Below are 26,297 nucleotides of genomic sequence, written 5' to 3'. Positions count from 1 at the left end.
CATCGGGCTTACAAGGTGGAAGGCAGGCACCAAACCACCCCAGCTTAGAGGAGTAGGCATAGTAAGTACTTCCTTCTTCTCCAGAACCCCAACAGGTGACCAGTCTGTTACTAGATTGAGCAAATACAATTTTTATCTGGTAATCTTTATTTCCCAGGGACCTGCAAGTTTTCCCATAGAAAGTTCTAAACTTTCCAGGGGATTATTTACACTAGCAAGGCAGTAAGCCTGGACCTGAGGTGATTAGGAACAAGTCCAGTCAGGAATGCATTTTAAAAGGCAAGTATTTTAATCCTCAAGTGACTGAGGGAGCCCTGTTCTCCATAGTCTACCCCACGGTGAGGGAAAGTATGGGAATTCAGTGCTAGACTTGGGCTGTCCAGATGGTCAGGTAGAGGTAAACCTTCCTCTGTCTCACTCAGGGCTCTTCCATCACTGTTTGACCAGGGCCTAGACCTGCTAGATAGAAGAGGAGCAATGAAGCCCAAGATTGCTTCTGCCTTCCTCTGACAGAAAGCTCATGGGGTGAATAGTGATTTTTCCCAGCAGATCTTTACTGTGTGCTAGGCAGCATGCAAGGTAACTGAAAGATAAATCAAGCACAATCATTCAGGAACTGGCATGTAACCAAATAAAAAAGTAAGGATATATTCACATACACATCTTCTATGTATTAATATAATATATATGAGTAATGAATTTATGTGATTATACACATACATATATGTACACACACACACGCACACACATACAAAGATCTCTTTGGAACTTTATTAGGTCTTTTAACTCAATGTCCTACAATTTCAGGCTGCCATAGAAAAATATAAGACATAGCACTGAGGATGTAGTTCAGTAGTAGAGAGCTTGCCCAGCATGTACAGGGTCCTCTGTTCTACCTCTAACATGTCAGAAAAATTAATTAATTAACTAGAATTAAATATCACTACTGGCAAAATCTCCTAAGAAACACTTTCAGAGAAGAGTTATTTGTTTTGGGTCATGGTTCTGGAGAGTTCTGTGCACAGTTGCTTGGCTCCGTGTGTTTACACAGAGCATCATGGCAGCAGGAATACATAATAAAAAACAATTGTTCAAATCAAAGCAGAACAGGAAACAGAGAACAAGACCAATAGTGACTAGGGATAATTTAGTCCCAAGGCACCATCTACCCATAGCCTCATTCTTCCAGTAAGGCCCCATTTCCTAAGGTTTCCAAAACCTCTCACAATTGTTCCACAAGCTGGGGACCAAAGATTCCAATAAGGAACCCTTAGGTATCATTTCAGAATCCTATCACAAGACATCCATGTCCCTACTGAGAGATGACACTGTAGCAGAGACAGGTATGGTTGTGTGAAAAGCAGGGAAACCACCTTTGTTGACCTTAAGACACAACACAAACACAGGGCAGGCATTGCTCATGGCATGAAGTCATTGGAATAGACTGTTCTCCCTCTTGAGGTACAATTTCCTTAGAGATATAGCTGTTATCAATGAGTTTGGCAGCAGACATGCCTACTTCCCCATCCTGAGGTCAGCACAGACAGTTCCATCTTCTACCAGCAAATCCTGCATCAAGGCTGATTACTGTTGTGCAATTGGCGCGTGCTCAGGGCAGGCTGGAAGTGTGCCCAGGATCACCCCCCAGCAAATGCCACATGGGAACTGGGGAATCAGTTTCTAAAATTCAGGACTCTCAATGGGAAAACCATGAGCCTTGCTTCATGTTCTATGTGATCTCTTAACTCCCCGGAATGGAGTTGTGTTGTGCACTGGAGAAAGCCATTTTCTAGACTTTCCCAAATTCCCCAACTCATTTCTTAATCCTGAGATTCATTTGAAATAACTATATGTACCTATATTTTTAAGCTTACAATGAATGCATTTGGAGGGGGAACTCAAGCTCTTGAATTCATCTCCCATGACCAGTGAAGGGTCAAAGCAATTGTTTCTCCCTTTAAATGCTCTCTCTCACCATCTTATCTCTAGCTCTGCCTTTCCATCTGGGAACTTTCTAACTATGTAGACTTTTCTCTCTTACTGCATTATTGATGTACCTTGGACATTTCTTTTTAAAATTTCTATTTACTATTTTTCATCTTTGTTTTTGAGACATGACCTTGCCCTGTTCTAGGACATCCTTTTGCCTTGTAAGTGTTAGCACATACTCCCACACTTGACCCCCGACCTGGAAAATTGTATTTCTCCTTTAAATGTTACCTCCACTCAGAAGCCTTCCATGCTTTTCCTATGCTTCTCCTTCCTCTGCACACTCTACATTGCCTTTCTAATGTTGCCCTCACCAGATTCCTTCTGATTATCCATCCGTTCACCCATCCTTTTGTCTACACATCAGTACACCCATTCATCAACCTACCCATCCATCCACCCATCTATATATCCATGCATATGCCCATTTATTCACTTACCTTTCAACCAATCCATCTATCTACCCACTAAGCCATCCATTACCCACTCAGAGAACGCACACATTTATCTATCAACCCATCCATGCACCAACAGCTATGCATTGGCTGCCTCTATATGCTAGGTGAGAGTATTATACAATTTCCCATTAATCTTCCTGGATTTTATGGATTTTCTTAGACATCTCTGTGCTTCCAGTGAGTAGCACTGTGTATGTAAAGGAGGGAATAAGCGACAAAGGTTAGATCACACTAAACTGATGAACTTCACCTGTTCTAATTGGACAACATCTGTGTGATGGTAATGAGCATTTTAATTACATGGCAGCAGATACATTAAGTATGAGGAATTAGCAAATGAATATGTTATCATCAAAACACAAGCCATATGTAGACAGTTTCATTATTTGAAACAGCTTGTAAACCGTTAAGCCAGTGACCGTATTTGATTTCCCACTATTGAAATATATTCTTCAAAGCAAAAATACCCCCTGGTGGGCTCTACTTTATCCCTCTGTAAACTAAAGAGATGGAAATTTTTGTTTTAATGCCCCAAATCCTCTCTGTTGAACTTTACTGAGTCTTTTGAACTCAGTTTCCTGCTGGTCAGGCTGCTGAATAAAAATATAGGACTTAGAGCTGGGGATATAGCTTGCTGAGTTTGTCAAGGACAGACAAGGCCCTCAGTCTATTCGCACCACTAAAGAAAAATATAGTAATTAACTAAAATTAAATGAAATATAGGAATCAGCTTGAACACTTGGCTATCTCTCCTAAGAAAACTAGATTCAAGAGGTTGGGAGGTAGCTCAATGGTTATATTCTCACCTTGCAAGTACAAGGACTAGAATTTAGATACCCAGGACTCATGTAAAATGTTGGGTTGGCATCTCAACCCAGCTGTAATTCCAACTTCAGAAATAAAGGTAGTAGAGCCCCACAGCAAGTTGGCTGACAAGACCACGTATATCAGCCAGATCTGGAGGGACACTTCCTCAATGAATATGGTGGAAGAGCAATTGAGAATGATTCTAAACATCAACCTTAAGTCTCTCTATATATGGACCCAAGAGCATGCATGCCCATCTCTCTCTCTCTCTCTCTCTCTCTCTCTCTCTCTCTCTCTCTCTCTCTCTCTCACACACACACACACACACACACACACACACACTTACTCACGGGGGGAGGGGATAAAAATCCACAGACAACTACTGTTGACTCAAACATCGGCATTTGCAGTCTGTCAAGTAATATGCTGGACACAAATTGTATGTCCATTGATAAAACCTACCTTCTATAGGAAACAGAGATCTCTTCACAAAGATACTTAGTGAACTATGGTTCAAAATAGTACACATAATTCCTGGTAATACATGGATTTATTCAAAAAATTATAGTTTAGTCATACAATAGGATTATCCTGCAGCTATTAAAATGATGGCGTTAACATTTGTTTATGATCCACCAAACTACAACATAGGCTTTGAAATAAACAAAAACTATATTGAAGTGCACAGTGGTGTTCATCAGGGTTCCAATTCTGTGGGTAAGCAAACACATTATCAGAAAACAAGAATGAAACAAGCCAAGGGGGCAGAATGTTTATCTTTGACAAATGGCATTGTAGCTGATGGTTTTTATAGCCTTTGGTGTTTGGGAATGTAGTTCTTTACAAAGGCAACAAATATGTGTTGCTTTTGTAACAACACTTTCCTGCAAAGAGCTCAGTGGAGCCAGTGTAGACCCCCTCCACGGCATTATGGTGCCTTTCACTCTTCCATGTTTATACATAGCAGGAAAAATTACTGATTTGCTCAGAGCATCTCCTGTTCTGGGGATCCATGGCGTTCTGTTATACTATTTGCTTTCTAAGAATGATCGTCATATCAGAAACAGAGACTATAGTTGTTTGTATTTAGTTCTTTCATTGATTGTAACCTATGGATATTTAGAGTTCAAAGCAATGAGTGTATGTTAGGAGACAGTGGGACCAGTGAGAATATCATTACCTCTCCCTAGGTAACTTCGTGCTTCTGATCAGTGGTCATTGTATTGTGTGGCCTCATGCTATGTCAGTAGTGAACTCCTAAATCTGTGTGTTTATTGGGGGTGCTGGAGATCAAACCCTGAATCTTGCAACTGCTGGGCAAGCCCTTGACCATGAACTACATCCCAAGTCCCTAATGCCACATGACTTCATACAACTGGATGCATTGTTCTGCATGTCCATCAGAGAACAAACATGGTTTGGTTTGAAAATGCAAGGTTTCGTGTGAGCCATTATGCTGCAAGTAAAAGAGAAACTTATGGAAGCTATTGGTAACCTGAGTGAGGGCTATCTTCTGGACTATGTCTTGAACTTCTGTAAAAGGCCTAGCCTGGTCAATAAGCAGTTCTAAATTTGATGACACCACCCAGGAAGTAGTCACACAACTTTTGGTGTCTTTATAGAGACATGAAGTTGTGCTGTGCAAATGACACTCTCGCTTCTACATGTTCATCTGTGTACCACAAATTCTATTACCCAAATAAGGCCGTTATGAACACAAAAATAGCTAGATCTTCTGATACTCCACTGTGCTGCATCCAGGAGAAGTATCACCTTCCAGGTCATTATTTACTGACCATGGAAAGAGGTGAGGGGGATAAATAGGCTCTGACCCAGAAACAGAAGACCCAGGTTACAGGACTGATGTAGGAAGCAAAACAGTAACAGTGAGGGTACAGCATGAGCAAGCCTATGGCTTTGTGTGCCGTGCTTCCTATGGCGAGGCTGTGTATAAAACACCACAAATAAGACTTCAGAGATAGTAAAGTCACCTCAAAAAAGAATGGGCTAATGTGGGAGACCATTAGTTTCCCATCTTGTTTGATTTGTTTCCATCTTGGTACCATTAGAGGAGGATACTGAGTCAGGCGGCTCTTCCTAAATAGGCAGGAGATTGGACTGGATGACCCGAGAGCATTTTCAAGGGTCACATCTTCCAATCTGTGTTCTCCACTCTCCATGTTCTCCCTTCTTGGGCTCCAGGGTGGGAGACAAGCCCAAGTGCTTGATCCAAAATCTTCTTGGAAAGATAGGATAGGATATTCTTTCATACGAATATTGACTGGTGCCAGGCAATTGTTGAGCCTTGTGGAGGACGATCACCTTCCCACCTACAGCTGCCGTGAGAAGGGCATCATAATCACACACATGGGCGCTGGCTGTTTATATGATTTGCCACCCAGGCTGGTAAGTATAATGGAGTATTCCTGGAGGTTCTCTGTCCCCAGAGCAAGCTATTTAGTGTTCCTGGGTTCTAGCAGTTCCTGCAGCAGAAAGTAGACGCCCAGTGCATGGCCCACTGGCATGTGTAAGGCATGTAAATGTTTACTGAGTAAAACATAGACACATAGAATCTGTGGGACACTGAGGAGACAAAGAACAATGTTGCTATACAGAAATAGCAAAGAAGAAGAAAAATGAAAGACCGTCACTGATTGAGTCATTCATTTATCTGCTCCAAGTTTTATGAATAACTTCTATTCTGGGACTCTAGATCAGTGGTTCTCAACCTGTAGGTTGTGACACTTTTGAGGGTCAGACACCCTTTCACAGGGGTTGCTTAAGACCATCAAAAAGTACAAATATTTATATGACAATTCATAACAGTAGCAAAATTACAGTTACAACAAAATAAGTTTTATGCTTGGAGGTCACCACAACATGAGGAACAATATTAAAGGGTTGCAGCATTAGAAAGGTTGAGGTCCACTGCTGCAGATAAAGGGGTGTCTTTAAAATAAAGAAAGGATGCCATTGCTTAAGTAAGGGAGTTGCCTTAGTAAACAATACTAAGAATGTCTACTAAGGAACAATACAAATTTTGCTCATGGTGTCTCCACAAAGAATTCCAGTTAACTTTGAAAGTTTCTCCTTAAAATGAAACAGCAGGACAAAGAGCTTTGGGCAAACTTGCTGGTGTGCAAAGAGAGCCAGTCTGAAGATGAAGGCACAGAAAGATGAAGTGACTAGGTCTGAGCCCCAGTGGGGTGCCTTATTTGGAAACTGATCTATGACACCTCAGTTCCCTCCAGGACTAACTGGTGAACTAGTCTGATCTGGGAGCCTCAGATGTTACCTCCAGCAGTGACAGGGCCTGACCTGCCCCACTCGGAACCTCCGTCTCAGGATTTGAAGTCACAGCGAAGAGTCCCCATGACTGATCTGCGAGGGCTGGCAGGGACAGAGCAACAGTCTGAGCTGGAGAAGTTCACGGCCAGGGCAGGAGCTTTCAAATGAAATGCGGCATCTCATCAGAAAGTGTTGAAACCAGCGCTGGGCTCCAGCTGGAGTCAACCGCTCTGGTTGATGAGACGCCTTCAGCAAGCGCAGGCATTTGAAGTAGGGCAGAAGGCGGGTTGCTGAGCTGTAAAACCCCAAGGAAGAGCATCTGATCTCTGCCAGGCACTACGGCAAGGTGGCTCACAAATCCCTGTGTTTAGGGAGAAGGTGCTGTGTAGGTTGCAGCCTAAAGTAAGAGAGGCAAGCTTGTGTTTCCTCACAAGGTTCTACACCTCTGTGTCTGGTTTGTGTGCATGGTTGCCTGGTGGGTTACATCGAGTTACTCACTGCATGTATACAGTCATCTGTTCAGAGTAACCAGGTCATGTCCCTCAAGGAAAGTGCTTTAGATCCAAAGATCAGAGTCTCACAAAGGCTCCTTCCCCCTGGCCACCCTGTAAGTTCTTTCTCTTCACTCAATATCAGAATAAGAGGATGACCCAATTTGCCAGGACACTTCTAGTTTCTATCTATTGACCAAGGAAAATTAACGACAGCGTTTTCCACTTTTCCTATTTCAAGAATAAATTATACCGTGTACTTGATTACCTTGCCGGACTGTAATTCAATTTGGTTTGGAGTGAAAGAGATGCATTTATTAAAAAACACAGCTCCAAACTGGGTACAAATTGCCATTTGGCTGGAAACAGGAACCTGGCATCCCCACTATGCAAATACAGCCATCCCGGAAATCTGTCCAGGTGCATCATTTGGAAGGCGGCCAGCCTGGAAGGGTTCTGATTCTCTGTGATTTAGAGTCCTGTAAGGGGGCTTTGCCATCTGGTGTGCTGCCTGTCCACCCTGGCCAAGATTCTAGTGACATGGTTACTAAGAGTCCAACTTCAAGCAAAGAGGCAGCCTGTGATGGGTCTTCCCATGGCTCTGCACAACCTGCACTACCTGGAGAGTATTGCTGACCAGAGACACAAGTCTTGATGTGATGCCTATAAGGATGGGTTAATAGGACTGTTGTGTACAGCTGGGCAGGCTATACACGGCACAAAGACACCTACTTCACGCAGGCAATTGAAGATTATCCTCACTTCAGTTGCCCAGATTCACACCTCTGGGGGTACAGGGTTATCTTTCCAATTCACATCAAATTCTAGTAGGATACTGCTTCAGAGTGACCATGGTTATAAATGGAGCCCTTCCGATCTAGCTAATTGCCCTGCAATTGAAAATTGTAGCTCCCAGAGTTCCTTAGAAAAAGCCATTTAACCTGGATTGACTAGACTCGAGATCAATACAAAGAATGGGGATCATGCTTTGGATAGGAATAAAAAGCCTGGGATTCACTGAACTTCTGCTCAGGGTGTGCCCCGTGCTGAACAAACTCTCCTGCTGCAGTAGCTTCCCCACCTCTGGAGCAGTAAGCACTGCCTCAAGTGTACAGTTGAGAACACTGAGGCTCAGGGGTGTGTGTGTGGCTCAGACATGTAATCTCAGCACTCAGGAGGCTGAGGTAGGAGGATTGCTGTGAGTGCCAGGTCAGCTTGGACTATGGTATGAGAGCTAATGTTAAAAAAGAAAAGAAAGCAAAAAGCAAAAGAAGACAGATGAGTGAAGAGGGATGGGTAGAAGAGAAAGAAGACGCTAAGGTGAGAGGAGGGCATTGCATAGGGCTGTGAGGAGTTTCTGAACAGTGCAGAAGGTGCTAACCCTTTCAGGGAACTCTGGGAAGGCATCCCAGAAGAGCTAGTTTGACAAGGCAATGGGGAAAAAGCTAAAAGCCAGCAGCTGTGGTTTGGATGTGAAAAGTACCCCACAGGCTTATGCCTTTTGGTTCCCAACTAGTAAGGAGGTGGTGAAACATTTGGGACTGACTGCATAGATGGTGGAGGACATCATCCATCTGGGGACAGCCTTGTGACTGTTAGAACCTGCCATGCTTTCACTGCTATTTCCCTGTGTCCTGGTCCAGCATCCTGTGAAACCTGCTGCTACATGCCCCTGCCACTACAAATAGGGCCACTCCAGCTGGCATGCGTCCCTGGCCATGTAGAACTGTAGTCTCAGAGAGAGAGAGAGAGAGAGAGAGAGAGAGGTAAAATACATATACCTTTCTTCAAGCTGCTTTGTCAGACATTTCATCTCAGACACAAGAAAGTGATTAATGATAATATTTCTGAGGTACCTGCTCTGGTCTGACCCTGTGTCAATCATAGTAAAAGAAGTCACCCTTTTTGAACCACATCTAACCCCATGAGTTAGCCATGATCATCCCTGATCTAAAAGGCAGGGCTCAGAGAATCAAGTAGGCTCTGCATGCCTAAATTCAACCAGGCAGTAAGAGTTCAGACAGTAAGAGTCCAGGAAAGACCCAGGCACTGAGAGTCCGGGAATCAACGAGGCAGTGAGAGTCCAGGAAAGACTCAGGCACTGAGAGTCCAGGAAAGACTCAGGCACTGAGAGTCCAGGAAAGACCCAGGCACTGAGAGTCCAGGAAAGATCCAGGCACCTACCAAGCTTTTGCAAAGAATGTGTCTGCTGCTTTGAGGGGAACAAAAACGGGGAAGATCCTGTTATATTCATACCTCTCTCCTTAATAGGTATGGACAAATGTCTACTCACCCAAATAGGGACCAGCTAACAGATTCAAGTCTTGCTTGGTGAATCAATGCGTTTATTTGGCTTGCTCACATGAACTCTGGAGACTCGGGTACACCATTGGAAAGCCCTGCCTTAGGATGGGTGATGCCTGTACTGGCTAGTTTATATCAACTTGACACAAGCTAATATTATCAGAGCGGAGAGAGCCTCAACTGAGAAAATACCTCCACAAGACAAGGCTGTAGGCAAGTCTGTAGGGCATTTTCTTAAGCAGTGATTGATGTGGGAGGGTCCAGACCATTGTGGGTGGTGCCACCTCTTGGCAGGTGGTCCTGGGTTCTATAAGAAAGTAGGCTGAGCAGTCGTGGGGAGCAAGTCAGTAAACAGCTCCCTTGTGTGCCTGCCTCCAGGTGCACACCCTATTTGAGTTCCAGGCCTAACTTCTTTCAGGGATTGACTATGGACGTGGAAGCATAAGCCAGATAAACCCTTTCTTCTCCAACTTGCTCTTGGTCATAGTGTTTCCTCATAGCAATAGTAACCCAAACTAAGATACTACACAAGGGGAGCCCACCCTCTCCAATTAGCCTTCCAACTTCTGTGTGCTCTATTCCTCAACATTCTCTATCACTCAAAAGGACCACGTGCATCAGGGTAAAATGGGGTGTGCGAGGGAGTGGCTGCAATAGCAAATGAGAATATAGGGGTGTTCAGGTCCCATCCTACTACAGGGGAACATGCAGAGTCCTGGAGGTCTAGGTTACTCACAGCTACTCTTATGGAGATGGCAATGGCTGATTTGCTGGAAGGACAGCATTCTGTAATAGCTCCAAGTTCATCCCAAGCTGTTCAAAAAACCCGTCATCCTGCCTTCTTCACTTTCTCCCTCTCTTCTGCCTTGACCATGCGCCCCTGTAGCTTCTTGCCATTGAAATTCTCAGTACCCACCTGTTACAATCGGTGTCACATTCAGGCCAACAGCTTTGCAACAACACAACAAAGGAAAAGAAAAGCGGACTGGTCTTTAGAGCATCGTGGGTGAGCCCATAGACTATCCTTTGCCGCTTTTAGTGGTAAGTCACAGAGAGCTGTCCCCAAGGTGGGATTTGAAAATCATGTTCTTCCCAGAGCAGAATGAACTGAATTGTTGAGCAGGCAAAATACAGCATCCATTAGGAAGTCCCAACATGACAGTTTGTACTGTCCTATAAGAAAGGCTCAAGGATTGCACGAGCGTCCAAAGGCCTGGGCTTTGTGATACAGCTCACAGAGGTCTTTGCAAGTCTGTGCCTCTGTGCATTGATAAAAGGGAAAACATCAACCTATGGTTCTTTAGAATCAGTCTTCCCCTCCAGTTCCTCCATGCATTTTCTCAGTCCTCTCATAGGTTCCTTCTGCTCAGCCTTTTCTATTCTCTAACCACGATAATGGCCTGTGGTTTCCATAAACTGTTTAAAAGGGAAAACGAAGCCGGGCGGTGGTGGCGCACGCCTTTAATCCCAGCACTCGGGAGGCAGAGGCAGGCGGATCTCTGTGAGTTCGAGGCCAGCCTGGTCTAGAAGAGCTAGTTCCAGGACAGGAACCAAAAAGCTGCAGAGAAACCCTGTCTCGAAAAATAAAATAAAAAAAATAATAAAAAAATAAAAGGGAAAACGACGTTCTAAGGAGCTAAGCAGGATTCTATTTTTGAGATGAACTCAGAAGTGGTTATGATGCCAATAGAAACATCCTTCCCTGTCTTCTCTTTTTGCTTTGTTTTTAAATGGTATTGGAACTAGAACCCAGGGTGGCTGGCATGCTTGGTCTTGGACTCACTCTGTAACCCAGACAGTCCTTGAACTTGCAACCTCCTTATCTCTACTCTCGAGTAGCTGGGATGAATGGCCTGTGCCTGAAGGCTGAGTTTGATTTTTCATTGACTTTAGGAAACTTCTTTGGAGAGACTTTCTAGGGTTCAGTTGAAGAATGAGTTAGTGTGAGCAGAAGTCTTAGACAGGAATAACCTTAAAAGTCATCCATTTTAAAATCATGGATTGGTTACAGGAGCCGGGGTTACAGGAATGCTTTGAACACCTGCCTTATTATGTGTATATTGGAATCTCCTAACTCCAGCCCTCATGGTTATATGGCAAGTGCTCTTACCACAGAGAGAGTAACTTGCCCAAGCCGCATGACACATTAAAGAACACATAACATGGTAACATGGTAGGGGTCCTTTTTCTCTCTCTAGTCTCCTTCAATACCCATACACACCCCAATGCACACCTCTTATTCTCTGCATAAGTACAGAAGCACAGGACACCATCGGGCCTAGACACAACTCAACTTGGAACTGGTACTCTACCCTCATAATTTTTAGCTGTGTCATTGGACCTTTAATACTGTATTGACTCTATCCGTAGCTCTTTCCCCCATTAAAATGCAAAACCCAAGAGAGAGGAACCAAACTTTTTCAACTTTGTAATTCTGGGACCTCTCAGTGGAGTCAGCAGGCAGACATTACAGATATAGCTACAGGATTGAATGAGATAAGGAAGCTGGAGGCTGGGGTGTAAAAGATGATGAGGAATGATCCTGAAGAAATGACAGGGAAGAGGATACCAAGTGACTGTATGCCCAAAGTGTGTCGTTGAGTCTCCAGTGCTGATTCTTACTGGAGAAAGGAGCTTGTTGGTTCCCGGCCACTCAGCTAGCTTAGACCCAAAATAATCACACAGAAACTGTATTAATTAAATCACTGCTTGGTCTATTAGCTCTAGCTTCTTATTGGCTAAGTCTTGTATTAATTTAACCCATTTCTATTAATCTGTGTATTGCCACGTGGCTGTGGTTTGCCGGGTAAAGTTCCCAGTATCTGTCTCCAGTAGCTCCATGGCTTCTCTCTAATTCTGCTCTTCTTTTTCCCAGCATACAGCCTAGCTTTCCCTGCCTAGTTCTGTTCTTCCCTGCCATAGGCTCAAAGCAGTTCTTTATTCATTAACCAATAAAAGCAACACACAGACAGAAGGATCTCCCACACCAGATTATTAATCTCAGTGCTGATAAGATCGTGTCTTCAATGCTCACTGAGTGCCTTTCCAGAATTCCTCTGGACTTCCTATTTCCAAAACTATAGCTAAAGATTGTTGCTTATTCAGTAGTCAGTATGGACCATGCCAAAGGCTGTAGTGATATTTCATTTATATTTTAATAAATAAAGCTTACCTGAAGATCAGAGAGTAAAACAGCACCAGTGGTCAGCCTTACATACCAGGCAGTGGTGGCACACACCTTTAATCTCAGTAGTCACACTAGTTTACCATAGAAACCAGGTGGTAATGGGGCACACCTTTAATCCCAGCCCTCGAGAGGAATATAAAATAGGAGGAGACAGCTCAGTCTCATTCTGAGGATTCCTAGAGGCAGAATCATCATTTTGGACTGAGGTAGAGGTAAGGCTGGCTGTTTTGCTTTTCTGACCTTCAGGTTGAACCCCAATATCTGCTTCTGGGTTTTTATTAATTTGCCACAAAAGGCTAATCCTACAGCTCCTCTCACCATTTGTTTAATGTGCCTGGCTTTTCTACAGTGAGATCTTGCTTTGTGTTGTCTTGTGTTACTCAGATGTGGGGACCTGGAGTATTTCCTCATGGTTGTCCCAGATTTCTTGCTCTCTTTGTTTTGTGTGTTGGGTAGCTCCAGCAACCTCGTGATAATGGACTGGAAACCCTGAGATTCAGCTCTCCAGATCAGAGAAGCAAAATCTTTGAGACTGAGGTCAAGGACCACAGTGTCTCCAAGATTCTCAAGTAGGTGTGTCTAATCAGAGACACACAGGCTGCATGCATCTGAGGATAATTATGAATGGAGTCAAACATATCTCTAGAAGACAGTATCATACTGTGGTGCCTCAAGACTGAACTGCTAAAACGTTAGGGCCTGGGTCAGCAGCCTGCATGGTCAGCTGGACAGGAGGAAAGACTAACAGCAGCGTGGGTGACCGTAGATTCCAGACAGGCAGCTTTATCATTCACAGGCCCCCCGACTTTGGTCCATTTCCAGTTCCTCTATGAATGCCCATTTTGAGGCTTAAATGGGAAACAAAAATTGCTTTGGAGTGGTTTAAGGATTTAACAAAGCCTTTAGTGCCTGGCGCATGGAGGGACAAAAGGGAGCACAGCTGCCATTACTGCTGCATTGTTAGCCGTAAGAAGGGCAGGGGTGCTTGGAACAGAATGCTGGCATGCCCAAGAGGGAAGAAGAGTCAATTAAAACAGGCATGCGTGCACATATCTCTATACCACTGCTGCCAAGTGCATAGATTGTCTTGCTCATTTTATGCTGTGGGTGTGCAGGTAAATTGCAAAATCCTTTTTATTGGGAAGTCATTCCATCTCCCACAAATGTTTATTGAGTTCCTGCAATTCCTTGACTGGTTGGAGAAAGGAAGAATGAATGAGTTACTGATTTCGCATTACCTGGGGAGTGAGAGAAAGCAGATTTCCTATAACTGTGAAGTAGAATGCTTAAATACACAACACAGAATGGTATTTACTTCTTAAAAAAAGATCATTGAGATCTTACAGGGTCGTTCGCCATCTCAGTGAGTTGATGGGATGCTAAAAGGCTGCAAACAGTTGAATTTGAGCTTTCTAAGCTTTGTTACTTACATACTATATATTATAATATTATACCATGATATTATACATCCTACTTTCATAGTATACAGATATTATTAAAAGAATCCTAATTATCTATTGCTCACTGAGTGTTCTTCTGTAAGTTTTTAAAACTGATCTTAAGTCTGTCTGTCTGTCTTATGCATGTGCATGAGGGTGTCTGAGGAGTCAAGAAGAGAAAATCAGTACACACTCTTAACTGCTGAATCATCTATCCAGCCCCTAAATCTTCTAAATCTTCTATATTATACATTAATTATATGGGTATTATTTATGTGTATAACACTAACTGTACAAATATATTTGATATCAATATAATTATACATTATTCTAATTATATAGTACCATACAATATATGCCATCTGCATATACTGTTCCTTATATAATATTCCTGTTACATGATATAATTTAGAGTCATGCCTGTATGTTAATTTCAATCAACAACAGGTCTCATGTGCAACCATAGTCCCCTAATGTTGGATGATTCTACCATTTAAGGTCTGTGTTAAGCTACAACATTATGGTGGGAGCGCATATGTAGAACAAAGCTTCTTACACCATATCAGTCAGAATACAAAAGAGAAAGATAAAAGTGCAAAGTGCCAACATCACCTTTAAAGGCCACTACTAGTGACAATAACAAGAAAACTCCCAGTAAGCTCTACTCCAAGGTGTTACCACCTCTCAACCGTGCTGCAGACCAGGGAAAAAGCCTTGAACACATCTTTAGCAGATTTTCAAATTCAAATTGTAGCAGGATTTTTACAGAAGCAGCAATCAAACTAAAGGGAGACCCTTGCAAATAGTCCCTAATCTAAGATGGTGGGCATCCTCAAAAGAGGGAGAAATTTGTACTCAAGAAACTGGTAGAGGGAAGATGATGTGAAGAGACAGAGGCAGTGGGTACCCCATCTACAGGTCAAGGAGAGTGGCCTGGACCAAGAATCTCCCTCATAACCTACAGGAAGATGTGGGACCTTGATGTGGGGCCATTTCTAAACTTCAAGAAAAGAAGTTTCTGTCATAGACGCCATCCTGTGTGTTACGTTTCAGCCTCTGCACAAACGACTTAAAGATCAGTCCATCTGCACGGTGGCCAGGAGTTGTGTTTTGGGTCAGATGAATTAGATATGTTGTTTGGGGGAATTCACCAGATGGAGACAAAATTACTAGCATTGAAATAAACAATGGGAATTTGTCAAAAGACAGAAGGAAGAAGGGGCTACAGAGATATTAAAGTTAATTCTAACTTCTCTGTCACTGCCGGGGTCTGTCTGCTCAAGCCATATTCCTCCAGAGATGTAACCAATAAATGTAAAGGAATGGTTGCATTGGGTGATGATATCAATGCTCATTTGGAAGACAAATCCCTCTTTGTCCTATAAAATCTGGGACAAAACATTAAATAAATACCAAAAGTATACTTAACATAGAGAACTGTACCCTGTGTAGAGTCTTAGGTTTATGTGGAGTTTCTGAAATGCTGATCTCCCAGAGAATATGCCACGTCTAGTTTAGGCAGCAAGTTAAAACTGCTTAACTTAAAATGTCAAAATAAGTTGACAGAATAGAATCACGGAGAGTGGAAATAACTGGCGTCGGGAGTGCTTGGTTTGAGTCCCAGCTCTGCCTCTGAAAAAGCTGAGCAGCCTAGACCTTCCTGTGGCCCTTTACCTCATCTATAAGACAGTTTTCGGGGAGGAGACATGGTGTAATCTTCCAGCGCTGACATTCTAGGGATCTCTCCATCTTGCCTTTAATTGGAATTGGCGATAAGATTACATTTCCATAAACTGACCCGCCAACTTGAATTATCCACCAACACGAAGACGTGAAATAAGATGATAAGCAGAAGTGACTGTGACGGATGACGGGGAGAAAAATCGCCCTCCTTAAAATGGGAAATGAGAGGCTCGAGAGCGAGGGCCGTTTCTTCTAATGCATCTTAATTACCAGCAAATTGGGTTTTACTGGAAAGTTTTGAGATGCACATGCTCACATAATTTTGTTCGATGTATTAAACATTGACCATGTCGGTGCAGGAGATACAAACCACCCCCCTCTTAACTGCATCTGAAATCCCCTCCTAGACCATTTACCATTTAAACCACATGCTGACCTTTTCTCTATTTGACTGGACATCTTTAGCCCTGGATATAATAAGCCCCCATGGGGGAGAGATGATGAAGATTGAGTATCTAGTCAGAACCACATTTTTTCCCAGGTCCTCAGTCTGCTATAATACTTCATGTAGCCCTTCCCTATGGGACACTGTCAGTCAGCCAAGCGTGCTCACAACATGCTGAAGCTTGCTGGCTGTGGGCTTCGGTCTGGCCATGGAACACACTTGGCTCATGAGGACACCCAGAATGTGTCAGAGATACTCCTACAGAAGCAGTCCTCCACTAGGACTAGGTGGAAGTTAGTTGGGTAGGCTTTTGATCATAAGATATCAAAGAGGGTGAGCTCTGGATGTTCATGGTAGATACGAATTTGGTAACAAATGAGCAGTCAGCTCTTTCTTTGGGTTTATTTTTCCTCTGAAGTACCACATGTTGTTGAACTGAACCACTGGGTTAAAACATCTGGTTTCTCCTCTGGTCTTTTTGTGTGTACAGGGGATATGTGCATGTTCATGCTTATGTGTGTATACAGGTGCGTGTGCACATCTGTTCTTTGTGGGGATTCCTGAGGACAATCTCACATGTTGTTCCTCAGTTTACCATCTACATTCCTTTTGAGAAAGGGTCTCTCATTGGCCTGAAACATGTTCAATTGGATAGCCTGGATGGCATTCCATCAAGCCCCAGAATCCTCCTATTCCCACCTCCCCAGCACTGAGGTTGCAAGCATGCTCCGCCATGCCCATGCTTTTTGCTTTTCTTTCTTTTCTCTTCCTTTTTCCTAAATGTGAATTCTGGGGACCAAACTCAGGTCCTCGGTCTTGCAAGCCTTGCACTTGAAGGATGTGTCATCTTGCTGACTCCCCTTTGGGGTCGTAACCCTGTTAGTATATAAGATTATCTTATAAATAAAGCCTTTATATTGTAGTGTTTGTTCAAAATCTGCTTCTGAGAGTCAAATAAGACGTCTTCCAAGATTCCTGTGGAGTCGATAGTATTGCTGCTGAGATGCAGCTCAGCATGGTTAAATAGTAGTTAAGTTTAGTGCTGGGGCTATCTGGCTCCTGTTGACTTTACTCCCACACAAGTGGTTATCAGCCAAGGCAGGTTTTGTCCTTCAGGAGACGATGCTGCAATGCCTGAACATGAATTGAAACTCAAAAATGTCAGCTCTGTCAACGTTGCGAATTTCTGCCTTCTGCCCAGCGATACTGACTTTTAGATAATTATGATTTATTAAGTGCCTATAAGTGTCGTATTGTGTGCTATGTCCTTGGCCATGTTATACAATACCTCTCTCAGAATGGTGGGATTCATGTGTCATGTGATTGCTGTGATTAACATTGTGTGTGTGTCATTTCCAGGGTCAAGCTGTGGCCCAGCTATGCTCTACTGTCCCCAATGTGACCGTCTTCGGGACAGCTTCTACTTTCAAGCACGAGGCCATCAAGGATTCTGTGACCCACCTCTTCGACAGAAATGCAGACTACGTGCAAGAAGTAAAAAGGTAAGGGGGCGGCTCTGCAGATCACCAGGCTGGCCCCTGCTCTTTGCTTGAGGATCACGAGTGTTCATTTAGAAGATGGCTAATTGTGGGGCTTGAAAGAGGGAGATGAGGGCCATTGACTGCTCTTGCAGAAGGTGGCCTTTCTGTTAGCTTCCAGCCCCTCATGGAAACTCACAACTGTGTGTAACTCAGGGATCTGATGCCCTCTTCTTCCTTCCTTGGGCACTGCACTCATGTGCTACACATACATACATTTGAACAAAGCACTCATACACACAATATACGAGTAAATCTTTAGAATATGACCAGTGGTAATGATGATACTAGACACAGATTGGAGGCTTAGTACTCGCTCTGTGGTTGGCTCTTCACATGTGTGTTTAGCTCATCAAATACTCTCAGCCTCCCTGTTATTATCCCCAAGGAAGAAGGCAGTCCTTAAACTTGCAGAACTGATGTGTTATGTTATACTCTCTGCCACTACGCTGTCTTGACACATGCAAGTCTAAATCTCATTCATTCGCGTAAAAAGCTCAAAGTAGGTGTTCATCTGTAAGGAGATTCTGGTACCCAGTCTCTTTGTATTAAGGTTCCATTGTCATCCCAAGTCTTCTGTTCCTTTGGTTCTAGGTAGAAAATGGGAAACTGGTAATAGGCTGTGCATTTGAGGTTTCCATTGATCAGTCCTGAGATGAACATACGTATCCTGCCCAAATTTGATGCTACTGTTCTGGGTCCCTGGCCACACTTCACTGAGAGCAGACTGTTATCTGCTCATCACCTAGTTATATAAGCAGCAGACCCAGCCTTCATGGGATGGTGACCAGCAGAGCCTCAGTTCATACCTGCTTCCCTGGCTTGTGAATCCATGTGTTCAGTGTAGAGAAGGTGACTTCTAAGGAGTAGAGCGTGAGCCATAGTTACCCATAGAAAGAAGAGAGCCTGGAAGAGGATGTTTTAGAGATAAGGATAGTTGCCTACACACCAAGGAAGTGAGTTCAAAGGCTCAAGGGTCAGGAAAATATTAATAAAACTCCAACAGGGATGTCTGACTATATAATCTAACTACAGTTTACCTGTGTGCCCTCACGGGGAAATCTCATGGAAAGCCCAGATGGAAACGCCGTAGATAGAGCGTGCGCTTCTCTTGACTGCTGCCCAGGGTGAACCAGTCTCATGTTTTCAACCGAGAGCTCCTCAGGAAGTCAGTGGTGTCCAGGAGCCGCTATTTTGCTCTTTTCATACTCTAACACTAAATTATAAAGCCTAAGTGGAATTAGTCACCCAGCCAGTGTCATGATAAAGAAACATTTTTTCGAAGTCACAAATTAAGATGAAAAGGGACAAAGCTGTTTATTCAAGCAGAAATTTGGACAAGATTTGGATTTTATCAAGTGGGGCATTTTTTTAGAAAGGAAGTTTTTCTGATGGGAATATTTTTAAATTTTGTTGGGCTGGGGCTCATTCATTAAAGTACTTGCTATGCTAGCATAAGGACCTGAATTCAGTCCCCAGAACCCAGGAAAATAGGAACAGTAGCACATACGTGGAATCCCAACACCAGGGGGTAGAGATAGGAAGATCCCTGAGGCGCCATGGCCAACCAGACCAGTCAAATATAGCTCAAGGTTTAGTGAGAGACCCTGTCTCAAAAACTAAGGTAAAGTTAGGTGGTGCACACCTTTAATGACAGAACTTGGGAGGCAGAGACTGGTTTTGTGAGTTCAAGGCTACCCTGGTCTACATAGTGAGTTCCAGTCTAGCCAGGACTACATAGAAAGACCTGTCTATAAGTTAAGGTGTAGAGTGATTGAAGAAGATATTCAGTGTCAACCACTGGCTCCTAAATGTGCACATGTGTGCACATACATACACACACGGTATATGTGATGTAAGAATGTCCTAATATTTCTAGTAGGACATAAAAGGTGACTTTTACCTAAAGTTAAATATTAGGCATCTACCCCACCTCTCAGAGGTGCAGACATTACGAGTAATTTTAAAGAAGTCTGTTTGCTCAGTTCACCTACTTTTAACTTGAGTTTCTCAAGCTACGGTCTGAAATACGAACGACTATTGTGTCTTAAATAAGCTTTTCTTTAACCTCCGTAACTGATACATTGGCATTCATCTACCTACTGCTTAACAAATACATGTTGGGGGACTGAGATGAGATTGGATCTGTGCCAGAAGAGAAGAGCCAGCAACAACCCATCAGAAAGGCACAATCTTATGGAATTTGGAGTCTACTTGTAAGAGATGAGACCGGGGCGGGGGGGGGGGACTATTTGAAGAATACATTTGTGTGTACTGTAAATATACAATCTGGTGGGGAAATGTAGGTTGCGAGTGGGGGATTCAGACACAACAATGGTCTGCGTGAGAGTTTTGGCTGAGAGTTGAAGGATGAGAAGTTGGGGGGAGCATTTTGGATTGGGGGAACGTCATCGCTAAGGTGTTGTGGAAACTGTGGGTTCTGGAAGGAGACCAGTGTGGCTGGATATGGAGAGCAGGAAGAGCAGAAAGTCAGGACCCCACAGCTGTTCTCAACAAATGGAAGCTCCTAGCCAGGGGCCTCCTGCCGGCCCCACACAGCTGCTCCATCTCCTCAGCCCCACCCTACCCTGGCCCCACTCAGAGCCAGAATCAGTGGTTTCTGCTCTCAGGGAAGTAGAATGAAAGAGCGTCATGGACCACCCCCATTCCCACCTGCCTTTAGAGGTGGCGTCCAACAGCGCATTTTGAGTAGAGACCCAGTGGATGTGGGAAATGGCTGTGGAGCTGTGACTGAAAATCGAGCCTCTGCCCAGAAATCTTGTCCCCGGGAAATAGTCCAGGAGCAAGCTCAAAGCCAAAGGCGCAAAGCTGCCGAGCCGAGCTCTGCTTCTGCACGGTCGTCAGCTCTCAGCATATGTCGACAGTGATTTATAATAGGGCTGTCTGTAACAGCGGCAATCAGATCCAGCCTCCACTGTCAACAAAAGGCGAACGGTGCAGGGAGGTTTTCCGCACCACATACGTGTCTTATGCAGCCCCTAAAAGCAATGATTATGAAGGTTATGTCACAAAAAAGAAAAGATGCCTGTGGTGGAATTTAAGGGAAGAAAGCAGAATGCCAAGTTCCATCAGCACTATGGTCACAACTTGATTCAAATTCTCTGCGCATAGGCATGTAAAGAGAAGGGAAAACACTCCGTCACACACATGCAATAAAGTCCTGTGCAATCATTTCTTTTTTTTTTTTTTTTGGTGTTTTCCTTATAGGCATGGTTACAGTAATCTATGTACGATGAACTACAAATATACAATAAAACAAAATCTCCTGCAATAAAAATCATACAGACCAGCCAATTGGAGGGCATCTTTGGAATTCATGCTAAGCCAGAAAAGAAATCAGAGGGAAAAAGTATTTCTTTTGTAATGTATGTGTTGTATATGTATGTGTGTGTGCATATACATGCTTTTGTATGTTCAGGTGTGATCACACATGTATGCACATGCATGTAGAGTTCAGAGGTCAGTCTTCAGGAATAGTGACACCCATATTTGAAACTGGGTCTATCATTGGTCTGGAGCTCACCATGGCTAGCCAGTGAGTCCAGGCAGCCTCCTGACTCTGTCTCAAAAATACTGGAATTACCAGGTTGCTCACCACATTTAGCATTTTTGTATGGGTTCTGGGGAAGCTAGCTCAGTTTCCCATGCTTGTGAAACATGAGCTTTAACAACTGAGCCATCTTCTGAGCCTAAGGGGAGAAAACCCCGCTCTGAGATAGACTTGGTCTTTGCATTGGTTTTCTTATCTGTCTATAAAAGGAGATAGCAATGATGGGAAATGGACCAGTTAGAAACCTTGAATCCTGTGCAAATGACTCAAAGGCCTTCAGAAATAAAGAAGAGAGGAAAAATTTCAGAGAGAAAGGCAACACAGCCTCACAGCCCCCTGGGAGGGTTCAGAGCACTTCATCAGGAGGAGATGTTAGAACAAACCTCAGGGGAGCTGAGACAAGGCAGGGCAGGTAAGAACAGCCATGCTTGGTCAGCCTCTGCCGACATAGATGATCAATTCATAAGCACCTTGTACAAACACAAAAATCATCCCCTTCACAGATGAGAAAACTGAAACACAGGTGCAGATTTATCCTCCAACTGTGTGGGCTCAGTTTTTCCCAACTCTTTATGGCTTACAAGATGACCTGAGGAAACATTTGAGCTGAGAGAATGCATCCATCAACTGGAGTAATTTCACTGGTGTGGAATTTGGTTTCACTGGCGTGGACTGCCACAACACATTGAACTGTGCGGTGCACATTTTATATCTATCCTATTTATTGCCATCAATTATAGCTTAATAAGGCTGCTTATGGGTGCCTTTAAAACCAAACACTTGGTGGAAATGATACACAATATTGTTTAAGGCCTTATGTTCATGCTTCATGTTTTATTACTTTTTTATTGGTGCCTAAAAAATGTTATGCAAACACAAGGATGACCAAGGTGCACATAACCCTGTGTCCTGAAATATCCAAACTACTGGTCGCAGTTAATGTAATAAGTCATTGCATCAGCACCAAGCAGAGACAGTCAGGGCATTTGGGAACACACAGAAGTGATATCCGACTGAAAGTCCAGAGCACAGATGGGAACTCACATTCTGGCCTTTGCAAATTTGATGATGTGGGCACTGCCCATATTTCTTTAGGGAGAAGCCAAGATACAGAAGGTTTAAATAGTGTTTACATACTTACACGCACTGGGACTCACTGCACATGGCCTGCTCCCGAAGTTTAAACTGTCTACCATGTATGCTCATTCTCCCTAAAGCAAGGGGGGTGGCTTACCCCTGTGTCCATGAGAGGACCAAGCTATTCACCTTGAAGGCTGTGGCTGTATGAGATACTGAGATGGCAGAAACGGGTTAGGTCAAGGCTTGTCAATCTCAGCAGTGTGTACACTTGGAGTCTTGTGGTTAGAGGCCATCCCATACAATGGTACTTATTAGATACAGTTAGCAGCTTACCTGCCACATGTGAAAAGCTCTCTGGATATCACCCATGGAGAGCTGTGAGCAAACCGCTCCCAATTAAGCAACCTCGAATTGAAATGATGGGAATGCTAATTACCTGGATTTCTTTGTTCATTCTGATTTGTGTGCATGTGCCAAAATATCACACTGAGACTCATAAATAAATGCAATTGTTCCTTGTAGAAAAAAAAATGCATTACCTGTATTTATTTATTTATTTATTTATTTATTTATTTATTTATTTTTGGAGGAGCATGTGCCATGGTCTTCATATGGAGGTGAGAGGACAACCTATGGGGGGAGTCAAGTCCTTTCCTCTCACCATGTGACTTTTCTGGGCTCAAACTCAGGCTGTCAGGCTGATGATTGGCACCTTTATATGCCAAACCATCTCTCCAACTCAAAGATGTAAAAATCTTTTTTTTTTTTTAAAGATGTAAAAATCTTAAACAGAACTTCTCAGCTATATAGAGGAAGCTCTCCGAAGTTTTTAGATGGAGTTAAAATTGGATTATGCTGAAAATCTAGGCTCCTTTGCAGATTCAAGGCAGTTAAGAGCTATTACGTAAAATGAGCCTATGAGACGGTCTGGCCACGTGGGCAGGATAAGTGGGAAATGGAACTCAGGGGCCAGGAACAGGCAACATCAAAGGAAAAGAAGAGGCATTGAGGAGCTAGCTGAGTCCATAAAGCGCTTGTCTGAATGAACAGAAACATCTGCGTTTGATCCCCAGAACACACATTAAGAAGCTGGACATGGTGGCACATGCTTGTAATCCTACTGTTGTAGAGATGGAAACAGAATTTGTGGAGCTTGTTAGCCAGGCAGCCTAGCCTGTTTGGCAAGCACCAGGCCAGTGAGGAGCCCCAGTTCTCAAAATCCAAGTGGACTGTGTCTGAGGAATGATACTTCAGATTGACCTCCGGCTTTCACCCAAGCCTGTGCATATAGGTGAAAAATAGAAAAGAAAAATAGACTTGGTGACCAGTAAAACACTCAAGAGGAAAGATACTTCTACTTTAGCTGTTGTGACCTTGGGAGCTGTTGAGATATCCTTTAGCACGACTGTGAAAACCCCAAGGATTACAGGGAGTAGACCTAGCTTGCAGTCACTAGCTGGGTGACCACTGAGAGCTGGCTCTAGAAGATAGGGAGGAATGCTTAGCAAAAGACAGACTAAGGAGCACCGGACCTAGAGGAAGAAATCCAGCACCCATTGGAGGGCTGCGATATAACTTGAGTCTGCAGACACAGGGTAAGGGTAAAGCCAGGAACTGTGAGCTCAGAAAAAGCAGACTGTCCCTCTTGCCTTCAGTAGCATCAGCGCTTAGCAGAGTGTCTGGCCGATGGTAGGGGCTTACTCAACCACTGGTGGAAATTGCTGAGAATCATATTGCTGGGAGAGATTAGGGACGTAGGTCCAGAGGTGACTTCTAAAAGGGATATTACTAAGTATATGTAGGAACTACCAGTAAGTGTGCACTTCCTGAGAAGCCCACTGTGTAATAGCACTTATGCTTAGCACACTGAGAGAAGCCTCCTGTGAGAATCTTGCTTGCTGTGCACCAGATACCTTGCCTGGATCCCTGTAAGAAGCCCACTGTGTGTTGGGCATTGTGCCCAGTAATTATAAGAAGCTTAATGTGCACTTGGCACTATAGCTAGCCCTATAGAAGCTGCTATTTCCCAGGCTCTGTGCCCAACACTCTATAAGAAGTCTATTGGCTGCTGGGTGCTGTGTCCAGTCTCTGGGACAAGCCCACTATGGGCCAGCCATTCTGTGAGAAACCTACGGTGCAACAACCATACGGGAAGTTATGGCACAGGTCACAGGTCAAGTTCTCAGGTCACAGGGAATCTAGAAAAAGAAAGCTCAGCAGAAAGCCAAGGAAACAGTAAGAAAGGGTTACTTCCTGGCAAGGTTGAAGACTTTCTACACAAGTAATGGCTCTCAGGGAGCCTTCCAACACCCAGAGAAATTCTGCCCCTATCCATGTGGATGGAAACCATAGAGGGACCAGGAGTGGGGACAAAAGAAGAATGAACTGTGAGGTCTTGGGTCAGCAATTCTAAAATATCTTGCTGCTGAGTCAGCCCAGAGACCCTGGGCTGGGGTTGCTGGTATCTTAGATTCATGGAGATTGTGACAGCAACAGAAAACAGACAGAAAGAAACACATCCTTGGCCCCCAGCCCATCTGTGCTGTTGCAGAGTTATGTATGCACAGACAGTATGACACCCTTAGAAATGGGGACAGTGGAAATGAGGATGGGCCTTGGGTCTCTCAGAGCTGACTGGCTTTGCTGCTGATGGTCCTGATGTCTTTTAAAAGATCAGCCAAGGAGCATGAGAGTGTCCAGGCCCATCCTAAAAATGCTTCTGGATTCGTGTGTGTGTGTGTGTGTGTGTGTGTGTGTGTGTGTGTGTGAAAAGGGTCTCAAGTAAACGATAACTATCTGCAAACTTGCTACATGACCTTGAACTTCTGATCCTCTTGCCTCCACCTCTCTGCTATTGGAACTAAAGGTGTGTCCCACCACAACTCTTTTGTGTGGTGATAGGGATCAAACCCAAGGCTTTGTACACACCAGGCAAGTGTTCTACCAGCTGAGTCCTATCTCTAGCTCTGGAGCTGGAAGATTTTTACTAGACCCGAGCCCAGTTTGGTTCGGATAGGTTCCATGTAATAGCATTCATTTGTTTCATCCTATTGATAGGGTGAAATGGTCATAGTCTTTCATTTTGAAACTCATCCATGAAGAAATGCCTCTACCCTCAAAAGGAGCAATGCACAGGGATGCTCATTCACCATGACAACTGAAAGATGAAAGGAGCAAATCGCATCCATGTCTGGCTTGGTGGACCAAGAGGTTTTAGGGATTTTTTTGTTGTTGTTTTCTTGCTTTGTTTTTTGGGGGTGGGGGGAATGTTACCTACAGGCACTTTGGTAAGCCATTACTTCCAAAACATGGTAACTTATTCAGGTAGCCATATCAGCATTTTCTTCCTTCATCAAATGAAAATAATGGTGGCTCTGGAGTCACAAAAGTATCACGAGAAACAAATAGGATTGACTTGACATTCCTCAACCTGGGGCATAGTAAATGCTCATGAGTAAATCATACTGCTAGAATGGTTATGGTCATCTAACCTCCACTCTCATGGCTACTAGTAGTCCCGAGTTCATGTCTGGACTAGCGAATATACGATCTATGTGTCTGTGTTTGTGCTAGTACTGAGCTGTTATTATTAATACGGTTCTGTGGTATGATATGAAATCAGATGTGGTAATACCTCCAGCATAGTTCTAAGGGCTATTACAGCTATTCAGGGGTCCTCATACTTCCACATAAACTTTAAAACTTTTTTTCAGTTTCTGTGAGAAATTTCATTGAGACGTTGATCAAGATTGTACTGAATTTGTGGGTTACTTTTGATAGGATTTTTACAACATTGGTATTTCTGATCCATGAGCACGGATGGCCTCTCCATCTTCTGATGTCTTCTCCATTTCTTCCCTTAGTATTTTAAGCTTTTCATTGTCGAGGCCCTTTGTTTATTTGACTACATTTGCTCCATGTTATTTTGGAGGCTGTTTTGAATGGAATTGTTTCCCTAATTTCTTTTCCATTATTTTCATCAATAGCATATAGAAAGGCCACTGATTTTTAGATATT

At 43.6% G+C, this 26,297-nt stretch overlaps 1 protein-coding gene across 1 annotated transcript in view; it reads left to right on the top strand.

Moving 5' to 3' along the window:
- Positions 1-26,297, top strand: part of Vat1l (vesicle amine transport 1 like) — a 153,574-nt gene that overhangs the window by 40,319 nt on the left and 86,958 nt on the right. The window contains exon 4 of the mRNA XM_057754432.1: positions 17,451-17,593. Coding sequence (XP_057610415.1) covers positions 17,451-17,593 — 143 coding nt within the window. The remainder of the gene's footprint in view (positions 1-17,450; positions 17,594-26,297) is intronic.

This window comes from Chionomys nivalis, chromosome 21 (genome assembly GCF_950005125.1).
Source record: "Chionomys nivalis chromosome 21, mChiNiv1.1, whole genome shotgun sequence".
NCBI classification, from domain to species: domain Eukaryota; kingdom Metazoa; phylum Chordata; class Mammalia; order Rodentia; family Cricetidae; genus Chionomys; species Chionomys nivalis.
The sequence above is the reverse complement of the archived record's forward strand: the minus strand, read 5'-3'. Positions and strand labels throughout refer to the sequence as shown.